Raw genomic sequence first — 17,858 nt, 5'->3', positions numbered from 1 at the left:
GATTCAAAACCCGCGAGACCCGGAGGCGGGATGATGACGTTTTGCCTCGATTTCAGATCCGAGTCAGGCGGGAAAAGTCGAGCCTGACTCGGATCAGCGATAAAAACCATGTTTTGGCGTTACCCTATAGAAGTCTATGGGCATCTACCCCATCGCACTGGTGTGAGTGATCTTATTGGATCCCTCCCAGCGTGCCCCATGGCCGCCACATCACTCTGCGAATGCGGAGATGGACTCCCGGGTCATAAACCCAGAAGTCCAGGGTGCAGTGCTGATCGCAAAGGACAGCTCTTATCGGAAGAGCTGTCCTCTGCAGTACTGATCACATATGTTAGTGCATCCCGCCCCCTGTATAGACCACACACATACATACTGTAACCAGTCACACTCCTGTGGCATTGGACACCCCCCCCCTGCGGCGGCATACAATAGGCCCTTCATAAATTTAAGTTCCAGGCCCATGCGGACCTTAATCTGGCACTGTGCCCTGTTCCAAGATGGCCACCGAGCCCACTACTGAACATGTGCAGGTGTCATCTTGTCCGTACTACCTAAGAGTGACTCCGCATCCCATATCCCAGTGTGACTCCGCATCCCATATCCCAGTGTGACTCCGCAGCCGATATCCCAGTGTGACTCCGCAGCCCATATCCCAGTTTGACTCCGCAGCCCCTATCCCAGTGTGACTCCGCAGCCCATATCCCAGTGTGACTCCGCAGCCCATATCCCAGTGTGATTCTGCAGCCCATATCCCAGTGTGACTCCGCAGCCCATATCCCACTGTGACTCCGCAGCCCATACCCCAGTGTGACTCCGCAGCACATACCCCACTGCGATATAACCAGTGTGACTCCGCAGCACATACCCCACTGCGATATAAGCAGTGTGACTCCGCAGCACATACCCCACTGCGATATAAGCAGTGTGACTCCGCAGCACATACCCCACTGCGATATAAGCACTGTGACTCCGCAGCACATACCCCACTGCGATATAAGCACTGTGACTCCGCAGCACATACCCCACTGCGATATAACCAGTGTGACTCCGCAGCACATACCCCACTGCGATATGACCAGTGTGACTCCGCAGCACATACCCCACTGCGATATGACCAGTGTGACTCCGCAGCACATACCCCACTGCGATATAAGCACCGTGACTCTGCAGCACATACCCCACTGCGATATAAGCACCGTGACTCTGCAGCACATACCCCACTGCGATATAAGCACTGTGACTCCGCAGCACATACCCCACTGCGATATAAGCACTGTGACTCTGCAGTTGTCATTTGATGAAAAATGTAAAAAAAAACAATTAATAAGTTAAAAAGATTTTTTATTTTTTTACAACCTGTGAGCGCTGTCCCCTAGTGCGTTTTTGTTCACGTACATATAAGCGCTCAGAAGCACGTAGTGTCAGCTGAGCTGCTTATTTTAAAAAGTTGGTAAAAAAAAAAAACTTCTATTTTTGTGTGTTCTCATCTGTGCGCTGTTCCCCAGTGTGTTTTGTTCATGTACATATACTTGCTGTTACTAAAGGTGCCCATACATCTGCAACAGAACGTCGCGATGCAGGGCTGCGATTGGAAATTTCCGATCGCCAACGGAAATTTCCGATCACCATCCATCGATGTTCTGCGATCTGTCGTCGGATCGCAGAGATTTCACATGTTAAATGTCCACGATTTGACAGTTGCGATAATTTCTTTATCGCGATTGTCAAATCACCGAAATCCAACATGTTGGATTTCTGCGATCCTGCGATGGCGGGTTGCAGCATTGCGGGATCGCGGCAATCCATCACAGATGGATGGGATCCATCAGTGGAAAGAAAAACTGTTTCTATTGTTGTGGTAACTACGTCTGTGCGCTGTCCCCTAGTTTTTCTTGTACATGTAAGCGCTGTGAATGCACACAGTGGGCCTGATTCAGAGCCGGACGCTCTGAACCAGGCCGTTTTTTTTTTTTTTAAAGGTGCGGCCTATTGGACGCTCACATAGCTGTGGGTTACCACCCACAGCTTATGCAAGCATCCATGATGATGGTCGCGATGGTCAAGACCATTGCGACCATCGGGCTTGCGACGAGACCCTTGCGGTAGGGTCTCGTGGCCGCAAGCCCTGGAGTGCTTTTGGCTCTATCATAGCCAAAAGCACTCCCACTGACATCACTAGTGATGTCAGTGGGGCCGGCCCCAGACGGTAGGCGTTCCCATGGGAACGCCTCCGTCTGGGCAGACACGCCCCCGGCCCGCCTACCAAAGGGGGCGTGCTGTCACTCACCATCGACAGCACGCCCCCGTTGGTGCGAGAGTAATAGCGACGGCCTGGCCTCCCCCCCTCCGTCATGCGCACAGGGCTAACATCGACCCACTTGCGAGCGTTCAGCGCTCGCGAGCGGGTCTGAATTAGGCCCGGTGTCAGCTGAGCTGCGCATTTAAAAAAGTGGAAAAAAATATTTATTTCTATTGTTGTTTGTACTATGGGCTTGATTCAGACCCGGTCGCTAGATGCGTGCGCACGCAGCGAAAGTATGCAAATCTGCAAACGCATGGCAAGGCAATAGCACACCCACTACGGCTTAGCGTGCGATCGCTCTGTGTATGCAGATGCCCACCAGCCTGTCTTAAGACGCCCACTTTCCCACGTCATGTCCAGGAAGTGTATGCAACCATCAGTAACCATGAGTACCATCGGAAGCAATCGCAGCACTTGTGGCTGACCATACCCTACCGCAAGCACTGCGAGTGCTTCAGTGTGATTTTCAAACATGTGATGTGTACTATGATGCTGCGTCTTAATTATGCATGCCTCTGAAATGGCGTTGAGACGCTCAGGCACGCCTGAGTCCGCACCGACCACTCCCCCGTTTTTATGGACCATCCCCTGTCACCACCCACTAACGGCTTGCCCTGTCACTCTATCTAGCGAGCTGTCAATGCGCAGCGAGCGAATGCATGGACTAGTTTGCGCACTGCGATGCGTACGCATGCGCAGATTGCAAACTTCGGCTTGCTGCGTGCGAACGCAGCCTAGCAAGCGGGATTCTTTGAATCGTTCCCTATGTCTATGCGCTGTCCCCAGGTGTGTTTTGTTCATGTACATATAATTGCTGTGACTGCACGCAGTGCCAACTGAGCTGCACTTTTAAAAAAGTTGAGTGTACCCAGCATAACTGGTTGTGATCTCTGAATTAGATTTGGAAATGAAGACTATTTCTTCCTATGCATTTGTTATTTTTCTTCTTTGAGGTTTTTGTTTGGCATAGTAAGGAGAGAGGTCTTATCTAGATTCCTAGCTTCTATCTGTCACGGCTTGGCGTGGGCTTGGACCCGGAGTGGAGTCGGATGCAGAATGGAGGCTAGTTTGCTGGAACTGAAAGGCAGCCGGTCTTAATGGAGTATGACTCATGAGGTAACTGGGTACACGGAGGGCAGTTCAGCTGAAGGGACGCGGACTGTACTCAGCGACCGGGGTCCGCCGGTCCGCAGCTGGTAGCGGGTACAGGTGGCAAGCTGGTACACAGGGCTGGAGTGGTACAGAGCGATGAGGTGGTTACACTGAGACACTCTGGAACTGCAGCACGTACGGAGCAAGGAAGCACAGGAATTAGCTCACAGGATACGCTGTGAAAGACGTTGCACTGGCAACTAGAGGACCTCTTGACAGCCCTTTAGTACCCTCAGGTAGTGCAGGATTGGTTGCTAGCATTCCCTGGACAGCTGTGACCTGATTGGCTCCAACCAGACACCTGACCAGAATCCAAGATGGCCGCGCCCAGCAGTCTCCAGCACAGAAGTGCTGTCAGTCACACCTGCTCACACCTCTCTCCAGATGGGCCCCATCAGTCTGTGGAGACCCCCTGTGCAAAGTGCCGCTCTCCAGGACCCAGCTCCACCACCAGAGGGACCGTCCTCGAGAACCGATCCACCACTACCCAGATGGTGGTGAACCCATTGGAGATAGGTAAATCGGTTACAAAGTCCATGGATAAGTGTGTCCAGGGATGGAGCGGTACATAGAGAAAAGAAAATTGCCCAACGATCCAGACGAGGACTAAGGCACTGGATATTTTTTAAATACAGGAGGTTTCGATGATCTGTATTGACGGTGATAGGAAACGTAGCCCCTTCGAGGAGATATCGCCATTCCTCAAAGGCCAATTTAATTGCCAACAATTCTTGCTCACCAATGGGGTAATTTCTCTCGGCCAGAGAAAATTTCTTTGAGAAGAATCCACAGGGATGGAATTTATTATCCTCGAATTTCTGGGAGAGTACTGCACCCACAGCTTCGGAGGAAGAGTCTACTTCTATAAAGAAAGGGCTGGTAATGTCCGGTTGCCTCAGCACTGGAGCGGAAATGAATGCTTGTTTCAGGATTTGAAAGGCGGTTTCAGCTTCAGGAGGCCATAAAGATGGGTTCGCCCCTTTGCGAGTTAATGAGGAAATGGGTGCTGTGAGGGTGGAAAATCCCTTGTTGAATTTTCGATAGTAGTTTGCGAACCCTAGAAACCTTTGTACAGCCTTCAGCGAATTGGGACGAGACCAGTCCAAAATAGCCTGCACCTTCTTGGGATCCATCTCAAGGCCAGAGCCCGAGAGAATGTAGCCAAGGAATGGAATGGTCTGTACCTCAAACAAGCATTTCTCTGCTTTACAGTACAGATGATTCTAATGCAGATGAGTCAGGACCTCTCTGACTTGAGCCCGGTGCTTGTCAATACTGGAGGAGAATATCAGGATATCGTCTAAATACACTACCACTGAGACATACAGCAAGTCCCGGAAAATCTCATTCACGAAGTTCTGGAAAACAGCAGGAGCGTTGCAGAGACCGAAGGGCATTACCAAATATTCGAAATGACCGTCTCGGGTATTGAATGCGGTTTTCCATTCGTCTCCGGTTATAGGCCCCTCTTAGGTCTAATTTGGTAAATATCGTGGCACCCTTTACACGATCGAACAGTTCCGAGATGAGAGGTATCATATAACGATTTTTGATAGTTATATCATTTAAACCCCGGTAATCGATGCAGGGACGTAGACCTCCATCTTTTTTGGATACGAAGAAGAACCCTGCACCAACTGGCGAAGAGGATGGTCGGATGAATCCTTTTTGAAGATTCTCCTGAATGTATGCTGACATGGTTTCAGTCTCGGGTAAGGACAGCGGGTATGTACGACCACGTGGAGGATCTTTGCCGGGCACCAAGTCGATAGGACAGTCCCACTCCCGATGCGGAGGTAGAGTATCGGCACCTGCTTTGCAAAAAACATCACTGAAAGAGAGGTACTCAGGGGGTATTTGCGTAGTTGTGGCAACACGGACTTTATTGACAGGTTTAATTTGAGGGAGACAGGATACATGACAAGCATCTCCCCAGGAAAGAATTTGCATGGTACCCCAGTCTATGTTGGGAGTATGCTTGCACAGCCAGGGATAACTGAGAATGACTCCGTGAGAGGCTTTGGGTATAACTAGAAACTGGATTGTCTCCGTGTGAAGGGTACCCACACGGACCTGCACAGGTTGAGTACGGTGTCTGGTTGGAGCCAATCAGGTCACAGCTGTCCAGGGAATGCTAGCAACCAATCCTGCACTACCTGAGGGTACTAAAGGGCTGTCAAGAGGTCCTCTAGTTGCCAGTGCAACGACTTTCACAGTGTATGCTGTGAGCTAGTTCCTGTGCTTCCTTGCTCATCCAGAGACTTCAAGTCCCGGTCTTTCCCCTCGAACATACACTCACCCTGTCTGCCGTGGATGGTACCCAAATTACCAATGGGACCGTATCCCTCGTACTCAACCTGCTCCCGACTTTACCACTGACATCTCTTGTCAGGCAACCCAGCCTCCCACCCTCCCTTTCCTCCTGCCACCCTCCATTCCTTCCTTCCTGCAATGGAGACTGATAGATTCCTCAGCCCAGCCCCCATGATCCTTTCATATCTTATATAACAAAATATAGGTTGTTCGTGAAGACCAAATTGCTAAAAATTAGTAAATTTAACTATATATTTTTTATTTTATTGGATGCCTAGTTTTTTCTACATGGTAATTAGGGCTTAACTGCTAAAAGCCAGCTCTATCTTTGGCTCAGTATCTCAGCTCACCCACACTGCACGAGTGTGCAACACAGTGCGGGATGTAGTCAGAATCCTGACGGTGACCATCCCGGCGATGCCGGCAGCAGACTCCTGATGGTCAAAATACCAACAAATCTCAATTGTGAGTATTAGGGTTAAAGATAGGCACTAGGGGGATGGTTTGGGTTAGACTGCTGAACGGGTTAGGCTGCCAAAGGGCACGGTTAAGGTTAGGCTGCGGAAGGGGTGGGTTAGAGTTAGAACACTCACTAAAATTCATCTGGATTTTGACTGTCGGGATTCCGCTGCTGGTATTGCGGTCACCACCGGGATATTGTACCCAACAGTGCAGTAACATATGGTGGTCCCTGATAATGCAGATTGGGTACGCCTGACTTTGAAGAAGGACTGCAAGGTCGGAAAGTATCAGTTATCGTGACTATATGAGGACTGAAACATTAATAGTGTACTTGTTGGTCGGAATCGGTAAGAAATACCAATAGTCGGGATCCCTCTCCCTACCCTAACCCCCTCCCTCTTTGGTACCTAACCCTAACCTCCCCTCCTAGTGCCTGAACCTAACCTCCCCCTCCCTGCACCCTAAACCTAACCCTCCCCCCCTAGTGCCTAACCCCTAAACCTAACCCTCCCTCCCACCCTGCTACTTACCTTCGGCATCCTGGCGGTCAGGATGGTGGCACTGGGATTCTGACCAGTAATATAAGCATCGGCATCCAGACTGCCGGTATGCCAAACACATCCCTGTTGGTCCTTTAGGCCCAAACTGTACACCTCTTAAACCTTTTCAGGCTGTCGCCAACAGGGCTGCCATTAGAAATTTTGGAGGCTCGGTACTGACAAAATAGGCAGGCCCCCCCGGGGTATAGGGCAGACTTGGGTGGAGTTGTGGATAATGTGGGTGGAGCTATTTCGAGGGTGGCGCATCAATTGGTATGTAAATCAGGGATGGCTAGACATGGTGGATGGAGGGGCACAGGGTAGAGAAGGCTGGATATTAATGGGGGGCACAGGGCAGGGAAGGCTAAAATAGCAGGGGCACTTGGCTGGGAAGAGTGGTCTGGGGTGGCAAAGGGCAGGGAAGGCTGGCTTGGTCTGAGGGGGGCAAAGGGCAGGGAAGGCCGGCTGGACTAGGGGAGAGGCAGGGCAGAGAAGGCAGGCAGGCAGGCTGGCTAGACATAGGGGTGCCGCAAGAAAGACTGGCAGGACTAGGACAGGGAAGACAGGCTGGCTGGACCAGAAGGGGGGTAAAAGGGAGTGCATGGAAGGCTGGCTGAACTGGTGGGGTAGGTAGGGAAGGCTGAACTGGTGGGGTAGGCAGGGAAGGCTGAACTAGTGGGGTAGGCAGGGAAGGATGGCTTGCTAGACTGGGGGGGGCAGGGAAGGAATTCTGGCTGCACTGGTGGGGGTGGGTGGGCAGGGAAGGATAGCTGGCTGCACTGGTGGGGGGTGGGCAGGGAAGGAAGGCTGGCTGCACTGGTGGGGGTGGGGCAGGGAAGGATAGCTTGCTGGACTGGGGGGATAGGCAGGGAAGGATGGCTTGCTGGACTGGGGGGATAGGCAGAGAAGGATGGCTTGCTGGACTGGGGGGATAGGCAGGGAAGGAAGGCTGGCTGGACTGCAGGGAAGGGAAGGATGGCTTGCTGGACTGGAGGGATAGGCAGTGAAGGATGGCTTGCTGGACTGGAGGGATAGGCAGTGAAGGATGGCTTGCTAGACTGGGGGGGTAGGCAGGGAAGGAATGCTGGCTGGACTGGGGGGTGGGTAGAGAAGGAAGGCTGGCTGCACTAGGGGTGTGTGCAGGGAAGGTAGGATGGCTGCACTGGGGTGGGGGGCAAGGAAGGAAGGCTGGCTGCACTGGGGGTTGGGCAGGGAAGGAAGGCTGGCTGAACTTGGGGAGGGGCAGGGAAGGCAGTATGGCTGGCTAAACTGGGGGGGAGGGCAGGCTGGCTGGCCGGGGGGGGCAGTGCAGGGAAGGCTATCTGGCCTCGAGTGGGGGCACAAACAGGGTCAACAGAAGTACCTGAGAAAGGGGCCAGGGTGGCAGCGGCGAGTAGTGCACCAGGCCGCAGGCATAGAAAAAGAGCATCTTCGTTGCGGCATTTGAACTATGGAGCCGGTCCTGAGCCAATCACGGAACAGCTCCTGATTGGCTGCTGTTTCGTGACCTATGATTGGCTTGCGGCCAGCTCAATACTACTATTGAGCTGGCCGCGAGCCAATCACAGTTAGCAGAACAGCAGCCAATCAGGGGCGGCTGTTCCTGATTGTCAGCCATTCCGCGAGCTGTTAATGGATCGCAGGCGGCTCCATAGTAGGGCCACCGATGCTCTTCCTCCCTCGCCGAGTCACCACTGTCACCCGGGCCCCCTCTCTCTCCGGGCCCGGGACAGGAGGCCTGGCAGTCCCCCCCCGATGGCGGCCCTGGTCGCCAAAGAGGAGCACCGGTTGATGGGATCTATCAATTAGAAATGATACCTGGCTACACAGACTGACAAATTTATTTTTAAGTTCCATGCTATGCTTCTAAGCAGTCTAATAAATTATAACCATGACTTATAATTGTCCCCCTACAGGACATTCTCCCGTCAGCAGAACGCTTCCCCAGCAAACTGTGGGGACAGTGCTGCACAGAGAAGGACGTGATCCTGGAAGAGGTTGATCTACCAGAGCTTGAAGTGGGTGATTGGATAATTTTCCAAAATATGGGAGCTTATTGCATGGCTTTGACAACGACTTTCAACGGTTTCCTACCGCCACCTGTGCACTATATTCTCAGAAAAGACAAATGGAAGATATTTGAGAACCAGTTGAACTAGCTGAGCGATCTATATCTTTCTGCGTGTTACTCATTGACGTTTCTTAATGCAGAATATTTTCTTTTTCTTTATTGTCACTCTAGTACTTTTTTTCTGTCACTCTAGTGCTTTTTTTGCTGTTTTAGAATATACTGGGACATGTGGTTCCACTGCTGGTGGTATCAGTTTTCCAGTCTAATGACCTATTGGAATAGTAATTTTAATAGATGATTAAATTATACACAATCAACGTTTTTTTATATATTTAGTTATTACCAAAATAAACCTAGTTTCAAAAGTGTAATGATGTCCTACTTGCCTACGTTTTCTATGCGTTCTCCATGTCGGAAGGGAGGAGCGAATTAGGTCATTGTGGCCCTGTCACATGACCTCCCGCATCCCATCCGTTTCTCAGGTGATCTACCCTGCGGGGGAATTCCTCCTAAGGCCAGTATTCTATTAGAGGCGAATAGCCGCTATCGGAGAAAACTTTCGACGATGCGTGGTTTTCGCCTGTTTTCAAAGTATCGCCGATTTCAATTCCAGGACGTTTTCGCCTAGGTGAAAACTCCATAGGCAAAAACAGGCGAAAAAGTTTCTCCAGAAAAAGGCAGGAGAAAAGAAGTGCAAAATCCATATTTTGGGGTAAAAGTGGGGGGACTTGGGTAAGAACCCCTAATGACTAATTAGGCAAAAAAATGTAAAATTATCTTAATTCATCCCAAAAAAAAAAATTGGGGGGCTGAAAATTTTAAAAGTGTTTGAAAATGGGGTTTAAGTGCTAGTATAGGCATTTTGGGGGGCTGTATGGATGGGCCTGGTATTTTGGGGTGCTCTATGTATGGGACAGGTGTTTTTAGGATTGCTTGGAGGCTGTAGCAGGTGTATTTTTATAATTTTTTTTATTCTGCACTTTACAAATCCCAAAATATACTAGTATCCATTTATATGTACCCCCAATTTAACTACAGCAATTATTTTCCTAAAAGACATTGCTTAATATAATTTTTCTACACTTATGCAAATACACATATAACAGCTCTTTCACTCAAAGTAAGATCCCTAATTACTTTTATTATGGCTAATAATACACTTCTATATTGATTCCCCAGGCTTATTGGGGGTACAGACTGATTTCCCCCCCAAAAAACTGACCTTTTTGCTGGTTCCGCAATTCACTATATTCACCCATATGTGTTTCCGCCTGTTTTACAATTGAATAGGCCGAAAAGCGGGTGCACGTATTGAGTAGGCGAAAACTTTGCCTCAAAACACTCCAATGAGGTGAAAACATTGTGCTTTTCGCCGAGATCACCTTTTCGCGCTAATTGAATCCACCCCTGAATCTGTGAGTGGCAAAATAGGTGAGTATTCATTGTTTTATACTTGCAGCACACTGGTTGTGGGTCACAGCTGAGTACTTCCAGCTCTGGGCTAACCACTTTGGGGCTGGCGTTACATTATGACAGGGGGACCCAACGCTGTGTGTCTTCCTGCTACAGTATGGTGTAAGCCCTGTGCTAATTACTGGAAAAACGGGGGGACCCCACAGCATTTTTTCCACAGATTTTCCTGCACCAGACTGGGCTCAGACGTTCAGTGCTGGCAATGCTTTTGAGGTAGGGGGAACCCCATGCAATTTTATTTTCAATATTACACCAGGGCCCTCATTCAGACCCGCTCGCAAGCGCTATGTGCTCGCAAGCGGGTCGATGGTCAGGGCCTGCGCACGCGCAGCGCTCTCAGTGCGCATGCGCAAGCCCCGGAGTGAGTGACAAATTCACTCGCTCCAGGGCTCACTACAAAAGGGGCGGCTGTCGATGTTGATTGACAGCTCGCCCCGTTTTGTAGGCAGGGTGGGGGGGTGGCTGGACAAATGGAGGCGTTCCTGAAAGAACGCCTGCCATTTGTAGGCGGCCCTACTGACATCGCCAGTGATGTCAGTAGGGTGCTTCCTACTCTGTTAGAGCAGGAAGCTACCTGGGGCTTGCGGTAGATGAGACCCTACTGCAAGGGTCTCGTCGCAAACCCCGATGGTTGCGATGGTCTCGTCCATCACCTGGTCACTCGCTAAAGCTGTGGGCGGTAACCCACAACTTAGCGAGCGGCCAGGAGGACGCCTTTCTATACAAAAGCGGCCGCCCTCATTCAGAGCGAACTCTCGCTTTTTGTGAGCGGCTCTGAATGAGGGTCCAGGTGCGCACTCCATAGCTCCCCTCGGGCGGAGGAGCCGTACACCCCTGCAGGAAAAAGTCACATTGCAGCACCCGGCTCCTGTCACTGAGGAGGAACTGGCATTTTGGTTTCACCCCTTCCAAGGGTGACAACCTGGTGCAGCTCGCCGCTGAGTTTACCCACTAAAGCCTGCACAGATCATACAGACAGCAGATGCATGCTTCTATTTGTAATGTAAATGTAAGTCTAATGTAAACAAGTCAAACACGATGTGACCATGTCGGGCAAAATGCACATTTTTCGGGGAGGCATTTTGTAGATATGTATCCTGCTAGGACCCAGCAGGATGAGACTTTCCTTGGGGCTATGCATGCTGGGAGGGAGTTCCTGGTTGTGCTCAGTTCAGTTACTGATGTTATTGTAAGTAAATGGTTATGCTGCACTCCTGAGTTCATGAGTCTTATCTGAAATACAACACATCTACACATTTTACGCTGGGACTTAGTCAAATTCCATCCAAATCAGCATGACTCACATGGGTGGATTTACTAAGAATCGGTTTGGCCGTCTAATGAAATCTGATGGTCATCGCCGTTGGATTTGCTGCCTAAAAGTCAAGTATTTGCTAACCATCGGATTTGAGCGTCCATAGAAGTCCGATGGTGATATCAATTGTATATTTTCTGTCTAAAACCCCGTCAGATTACCCCTTTTCAATGGAATCCGCATTCAAATAGAAGTGTAATTCTGACTGAAACCAAGGAACACTTCTTAACTGTTTTCTATTGGCTTAAACAAGCACGTGCTATTTTGACATCACAAACCCTTAATAAAAACTCCCCGAACCACGCCAACACTTAAGAGTGTATTGAGATGTTTTTATAGGAGAGAGGATAGAGGGGGCTAATTCAGCGGCGCATGCTAATCGTGTCTGTGCTGCATCTTAGCTTGCAGAGGATCTGAGAAGATATGCAAATGTCACAGCTGCCGTCTTTTGTGTAGAGGTGCCCGTCACCAGCTTCTCAAATCTGCCGCTTGTGTACAAAGACGCACCATCAGATGAACATCAGTTACACCATCAGACCTCTGTCAGTCGCAACTAAGATGCCGGGCCATTTGGACAGTGTATGAAGACGCAGTCACTGGCTGCAATACGCCCCCGAAATGGTCGCCGAACACGCCTGTGTTGTATTTGCCACTTCCCTGTTACCTCCCCAAATGCCCGCTGTCTTTCAATCACTCTGTGTCCTAATCCATACATGACCGCCGTCACAAGACCATCGCAGCACATGCTCAGTGCTGCTCAGATGAATGCGCATACTGAAAAAAATCAACACTGCACCTACATCAGAAACAGGCCTGGAGGAGTATTTTGTCTGGGAAAATGATTGTTGTTGTCTATTTATATGTTGTCTATAAACTCTCTATTGTCAGAAGATGGATGTAACCATAAGTTCTTGCAAACCATATTTTCGCAAAAATAAAGACACAGACCAAGTTAATGCTGTTCAAAAATAATAGGTCAGCTTTATTTATTTACAATAAGGAGTATGGTGGCAGAGGAAAGAACGGCCAATCACCGGCACCAACTTGACTTGGGTAAAAGATGTCCACAACTTACCAGGGCCAACTATCCCAATTAATGGTAAATGAGATATAAAATTCTTGCAAGGGCCAACTCTCCCTTTATAACAAGCGAGACGGTATCCAACACCTATACCAATGCACCGTTTCGACCCACTCAGCTGAGAGGTGCCGCTGACTCCAGTAGGGTGAAATTAGCCTAACCCGTGCATTGAAGGGGAGTGCACCACTCCTACTGCAGCAATATGGACGCTTTACAGATTGACGGTCTTTCCCTGACATGAAATAAAGCCGACACAAGACAAAATATGGAAGGGAGGGTGGGAGATCAGAATCAAAGAGGCAGAATATCCTTACAGACATTACCCATTCTCCCAGTAACCACTCCCCCTTAACAACAAAGAACCTATCCCTGTAACTTTAACAACAGTCAATCCTAAATTACCCCTCCTATCACTTTATTAACCCCATCCATCGTTGTCTAGAGGTTTATATGCCCTCTGTTCTATGCAAACCTTGGTTATCTTAAACTCTCTATTGTCAGATGACGGATGTAACCATAAGTTCTTTCAAACCACATTTTCACAAAAATAAAGACACAGACCAAGATAATGCCATTCAAAAATAATAATAGGCCAGCTTTATTTATTTACAATAATGAGTATGATGGCAGAGGAAAGAACAGCAAACCACCGGCGCCCTCTTGACTTAGGCAAAAGATGTCCACAACTCACCAGGGCCAACTATCCCGATAATGATAAGTGAGATATAAAATACTTGCAAGGGCCAACTCTCCCTTTCTAAGCAAGTAAGACGGTATCCAACACCCATACCAATGCACCATTTTGTCCCACTCAGTTGAGATGTGCTGCTGACCCCAGTAGGGTGAAATCAGGCTGTAATGGTGGATTTCAGCAGGGACGAATTAATATTGTGTGAAGTAAAATGATGTAGACACTGATGAGGGTGAGGAATCAGATCATGATGGCGACAACATCTTGCCTCTGTAAAGCCAGTTTGTGCATGCACATAGAGTTCATTGCCAGCAATGTCAGCTGCTCACTGGTAGTTTGTCTTCTGGGGGCCAAAACAAACCAATCGCTTAATAATTGAGGATATTGTTAATGAAGGTGTTGGTGGTGAAGATGGCAGGTGCTTGGATCTAGCAGAGAGAAGGGAGCTAGCTGACACTGGACTGCTTGTTGTTACTTTTTTAGCCAAAGTTTCAGAATTTTGAAAAAACTTGGATGCGCTGCAGATGACGTAACAGGGAGGAGGTTCCTAGATGTTTAAAGTCCCTACCTCTACTTACTCTTGCTTTACAAAGGGTACAGATGGCTTGACAATTGTTGTCCGGATTTGGGTAAAAATAATTCCACACATAAGAAGTTGATTCTTTTGTCTTATGCCCAGACATGACAATGGGCTTTTCCTTATCATGGGCAACAACTGTTTTTTCCACTGGTGCCTGATTTACACAAGCAACATCCTCATCATCAACATCCTTGTTAGCGTCAGCTACCCAAATATCCTCCTCATCCTGGTGCACTTCCACAGAAGCATCCTCTATTTCTATGTCAGCATGTTCACTTGTGCTTACATCATCATGAGGCAGAATCATCAGTCATAAATAAAGGCCTTAGGCTTTCCTTGCCACTTCGTGTGGTGAAAGGCATATTGCCAATTTTATGTCTTTCTGCAGCTAACTTTCCCTTTGATGTTTTTTTCTTTACCACTGTAAAAGATTGGTTCTTTGATTTTAGATGCCCTGACTTAAGTCCTGTATGCCCTTGGGCATCGTTTTTAGAAGATGACGTAGACGGACTAGTATCGTCATGACACATGTCAATTTGTACCAGTTACACTATGGTATCAATGACCTACAGTGTAAAAAAAAAAGTTTATGAATAAGAAAAGAATAACACACTTTGCTACCACTTACAGAGTCACATGATTTTTTATGAACAAGAAAAGAATAATACACTTTGCTACCACTTAGGGGTAAATTTACTAAGATTCGAGTTTGGTCGAGATTGCAATCTCGGGTGAGTTTCGGCATGTTTTTCATCTCGCAAATTTACTTTCCCAAACTCGTGTGAGTTTTTGGAAAGAGTTTTAATATTTCAAAGAAAAACTCGGGTGTGATTGCAAACTCAAATCAACTCACCATCGGCCAAACTCTGAAGTACTTTTCATGAAAAAGATGCAACTTGGGAATTTACCAATAATCAAGATTACAATCTCGGGTGAGAATGTAGCAAACTCGCAGAGAAATGAAGTTTCAAATAGACCACCTCCTGAGCTGCGAGTTTTGCAGAAACATACACATATCAGTATGATTTGTATATGTTTCTACATTTGTACCTATTTTAAAGTGTTTTTATTTAAAAAAAAATGATGTAGAGTCACCCCCCAATAGCATAACCAGCCCCGGACTGCTCAGCAAGTCCTGGTTCCTAAAATTACGGGGAACAAAACGAGTAGGGTTCCCCCGAATTTAGGAACCAGCACCTGGCTGCAGGGCCAGTGCTTGTTTTAAATATAGGGGGGAAAAAAAGCATAGGGGTCCCCCTATTTTTAAAACCAGCACTGGATCCAAACCAACCGGGGTGTAATGCCACAGCCAGTAGACCCTATCACAGGGTCTCCAGGGTCAAAGCATTAACACCCCAAGCCGGTCACCCCAAGCCGGGGATCTCAAGGATGGGGGGGACCCCCCAAGATGGGGTCCTACCTCTCCCAAAACCGCATGCTTGGGCTAAACCCCGGGGCTATTCCCCGCACCCCTGGGCTGTGGGTATGGGGGTAATAATCTGTTACATAGTTAAAAACTATTGTATTTTACAGTGGAACTACAGGTGCCAGCATGCCTGCCCTTTGGCACTTGTGGAACTACATGTGCCAGCAGGTGGCCAGCACCTGTACCTCCACTGTAAAATAAATAGTTAAAAAAAGACAGTACACACACACCGTCTAAAATAAAACTAAAATAAAACTTAATTACAGACCTACCTACCTCACTGCGGGCACTGGTGCTTTGCCACCTCTGGGCAATTTCAGGTAAGGATCCATTTGTGCCTGAACAGGCATTCCTGTGTGAATTTTCCTCCACATTCACTTTTGCACATCATGTTTTACCACCTTTGGGCAATTTCAGGGGTTGCTGCATTTCTGACTGATCATGCATCACTGAATAGTCACTGGAGGGAGAGGCGTCTCCTGGCAGTGATTTGTACCTCACACTCCGAGGTAGAAAAAAATTTTTTTTATTCCACTTTACAGAAAAACATATTTTTGCATAATTAATAGCTAAATGAGAATAATCACTGCCAGCAGGAAGAGGCCACTTTATTTATATCTCTGGAACAGAGGCGAGAGGTGACTTTTGGTAGTGACTTTACCTCAGGCCTGAGGTAGGAAAACAAACAAACATTACACTCACCTGATTTTTAAATAACAGTGTAAAAGATAAAGAAACACTGCCAGCACTGCTTAGTGACTCTCCTGGCAAGACAAGGGAGGACATCTGTCAGTATTCTGTCAGAAAAACAGACCCAGCTCCCTCCTAGGTCTGCGCTGCAGAAAAATCTACCTGAGGGAGGGCTCAAGCAGTCACATGACCATTAGCAGCCCCGTAGCTAGTCGGCAGTGCGCCCAGTGCAGCACTGCCGCCCCTCTCACTCCCTTTCCGCCCCCCCCCCTCCCCCCCCCTCCCCCCGAGCGCTAACCCTACCTTCCAGCAGTAGGCAGGCGGGCGGGATCTCCCGGGGATTTTTCACTGTCCAGCGCGCAGCAGCTGGAGGTCTCTCTCTGCAGACCTCCGGCACAGAAAAGTGTGTGGCCGGTGCCGCTGCAGGATGGCGCCCGGTGCACATGACCCCTCAGCCCCCCCCCTAGTTGCGGCCATGCCATTAGGTCAGAGAGCAATTGCTTGTCCCCGCCCTCCTGTGTAGGAACCAGCTAAGTAAATGAAATTTTTTCACTTTACCTAGTTACAGCGCTATTCGGGAGGCTGCTCATCTACCCACCAGCTGTTAGGTGGCAAACCTCCCGACGAATAAATTATATGGTCTGTAGCCCCCAGCATTATCTCTGCCTCCTCCTGTGATTGGCTGACTCTGTCCAGAGATGACAAATGATTTTGTCTTTTGCCTCCAGCATTATCCCCGTCTCCTCCTGTGATTGGCTGACTCTGTCCAGAGATGACATATTATACTGACTACTGCCCCCAGCATTATCCCTGTCTCCTCCTTTGAGGCTGATTTTTAAAACTTTTTATCTCTCAAAAACTCCAGTCTTGATCACTTGCAAACAACGCACTTCGTATAAAGATGTTGATGACTGAGATGTGTAAGTACTGTATGTTAATATATTTACATACTATATAGCATTATAAGATGATTACAGATAGCAATGTGTACTTACTTTGTGCATGCAATTATATCATTGATGTGGACTTTTCTTATTATTCAAATATATATATACAGAAGTTGTACAGTGCTGTGAGGTACTTAGAAATTATATATACTATACCAAAATGATCATTAATGATGTTATTGAAACTGATGCTTATTAAAGCAAACATGATATATAACTGTAGTAAGTGCATTTGTATCTATCTATCTATTATCTATTTATCTATCTATCATCTATCTATCTATCTATATGTCATCTATCTATCTTACTATCTCAATCATCTATCTATTTATCTATCTATTTATCTATCTACTATCTATCTGTATGTCTATCTATCATATATAGGCAAACACAGGGGGGTTTCCGGTTGCCTGGAAACCTTCCTCCCCAGCCCACACCATGACCTTAATAGAAATAGGAATATCATAAAATATTGCTAAAGGTGCACACACACACACAACGATTTTTTTAACGATTATCGTTAAACGATATCGTTTAACGATAATTGTAAAAATCGTTTACTTTCTGAGTCAAACGATGAACGATTATCGTTCATGCACGTTCACGTTTGTAGTTTGTAGTTATGTAGTTCAGTCAGACTTGTCAACTGAACGATTTTCAGTAAGTTAATATGCAAAAATTGTTTGTAGTTCTAAAAAATCGTTCATTACATTTAGTAAATGAACAACTTTAGTAAACGATTTTAGTTAATTTTTTCAAGGGAAAAAATCGTTTACTAAAATTGTTCACTAACTCAATCGTTGTGTGTGTATGCAG

At 47.7% G+C, this 17,858-nt stretch overlaps 1 protein-coding gene across 1 annotated transcript in view; it reads left to right on the top strand.

Moving 5' to 3' along the window:
* The window catches only part of LOC148522737 (antizyme inhibitor 2-like), a 72,095-nt gene extending 63,168 nt beyond the window's left edge, over positions 1 to 8,927 (top strand). The window contains exon 9 of the mRNA XM_088473780.1: positions 8,685 to 8,927. Within this exon, the coding sequence (XP_088329906.1) occupies positions 8,685 to 8,927 (243 nt within the window). The remainder of the gene's footprint in view (positions 1 to 8,684) is intronic.
* The last annotated feature ends 8,931 nt before the right edge of the window (positions 8,928 to 17,858 follow it).

Source organism: Taudactylus pleione, unplaced genomic scaffold, assembly GCF_031769625.1.
Source record: "Taudactylus pleione unplaced genomic scaffold, aTauple2 ptg000140l, whole genome shotgun sequence".
Lineage (NCBI taxonomy): Eukaryota > Metazoa > Chordata > Amphibia > Anura > Myobatrachidae > Taudactylus > Taudactylus pleione.
This window is presented reverse-complemented; position numbering and strand designations above follow the sequence as displayed.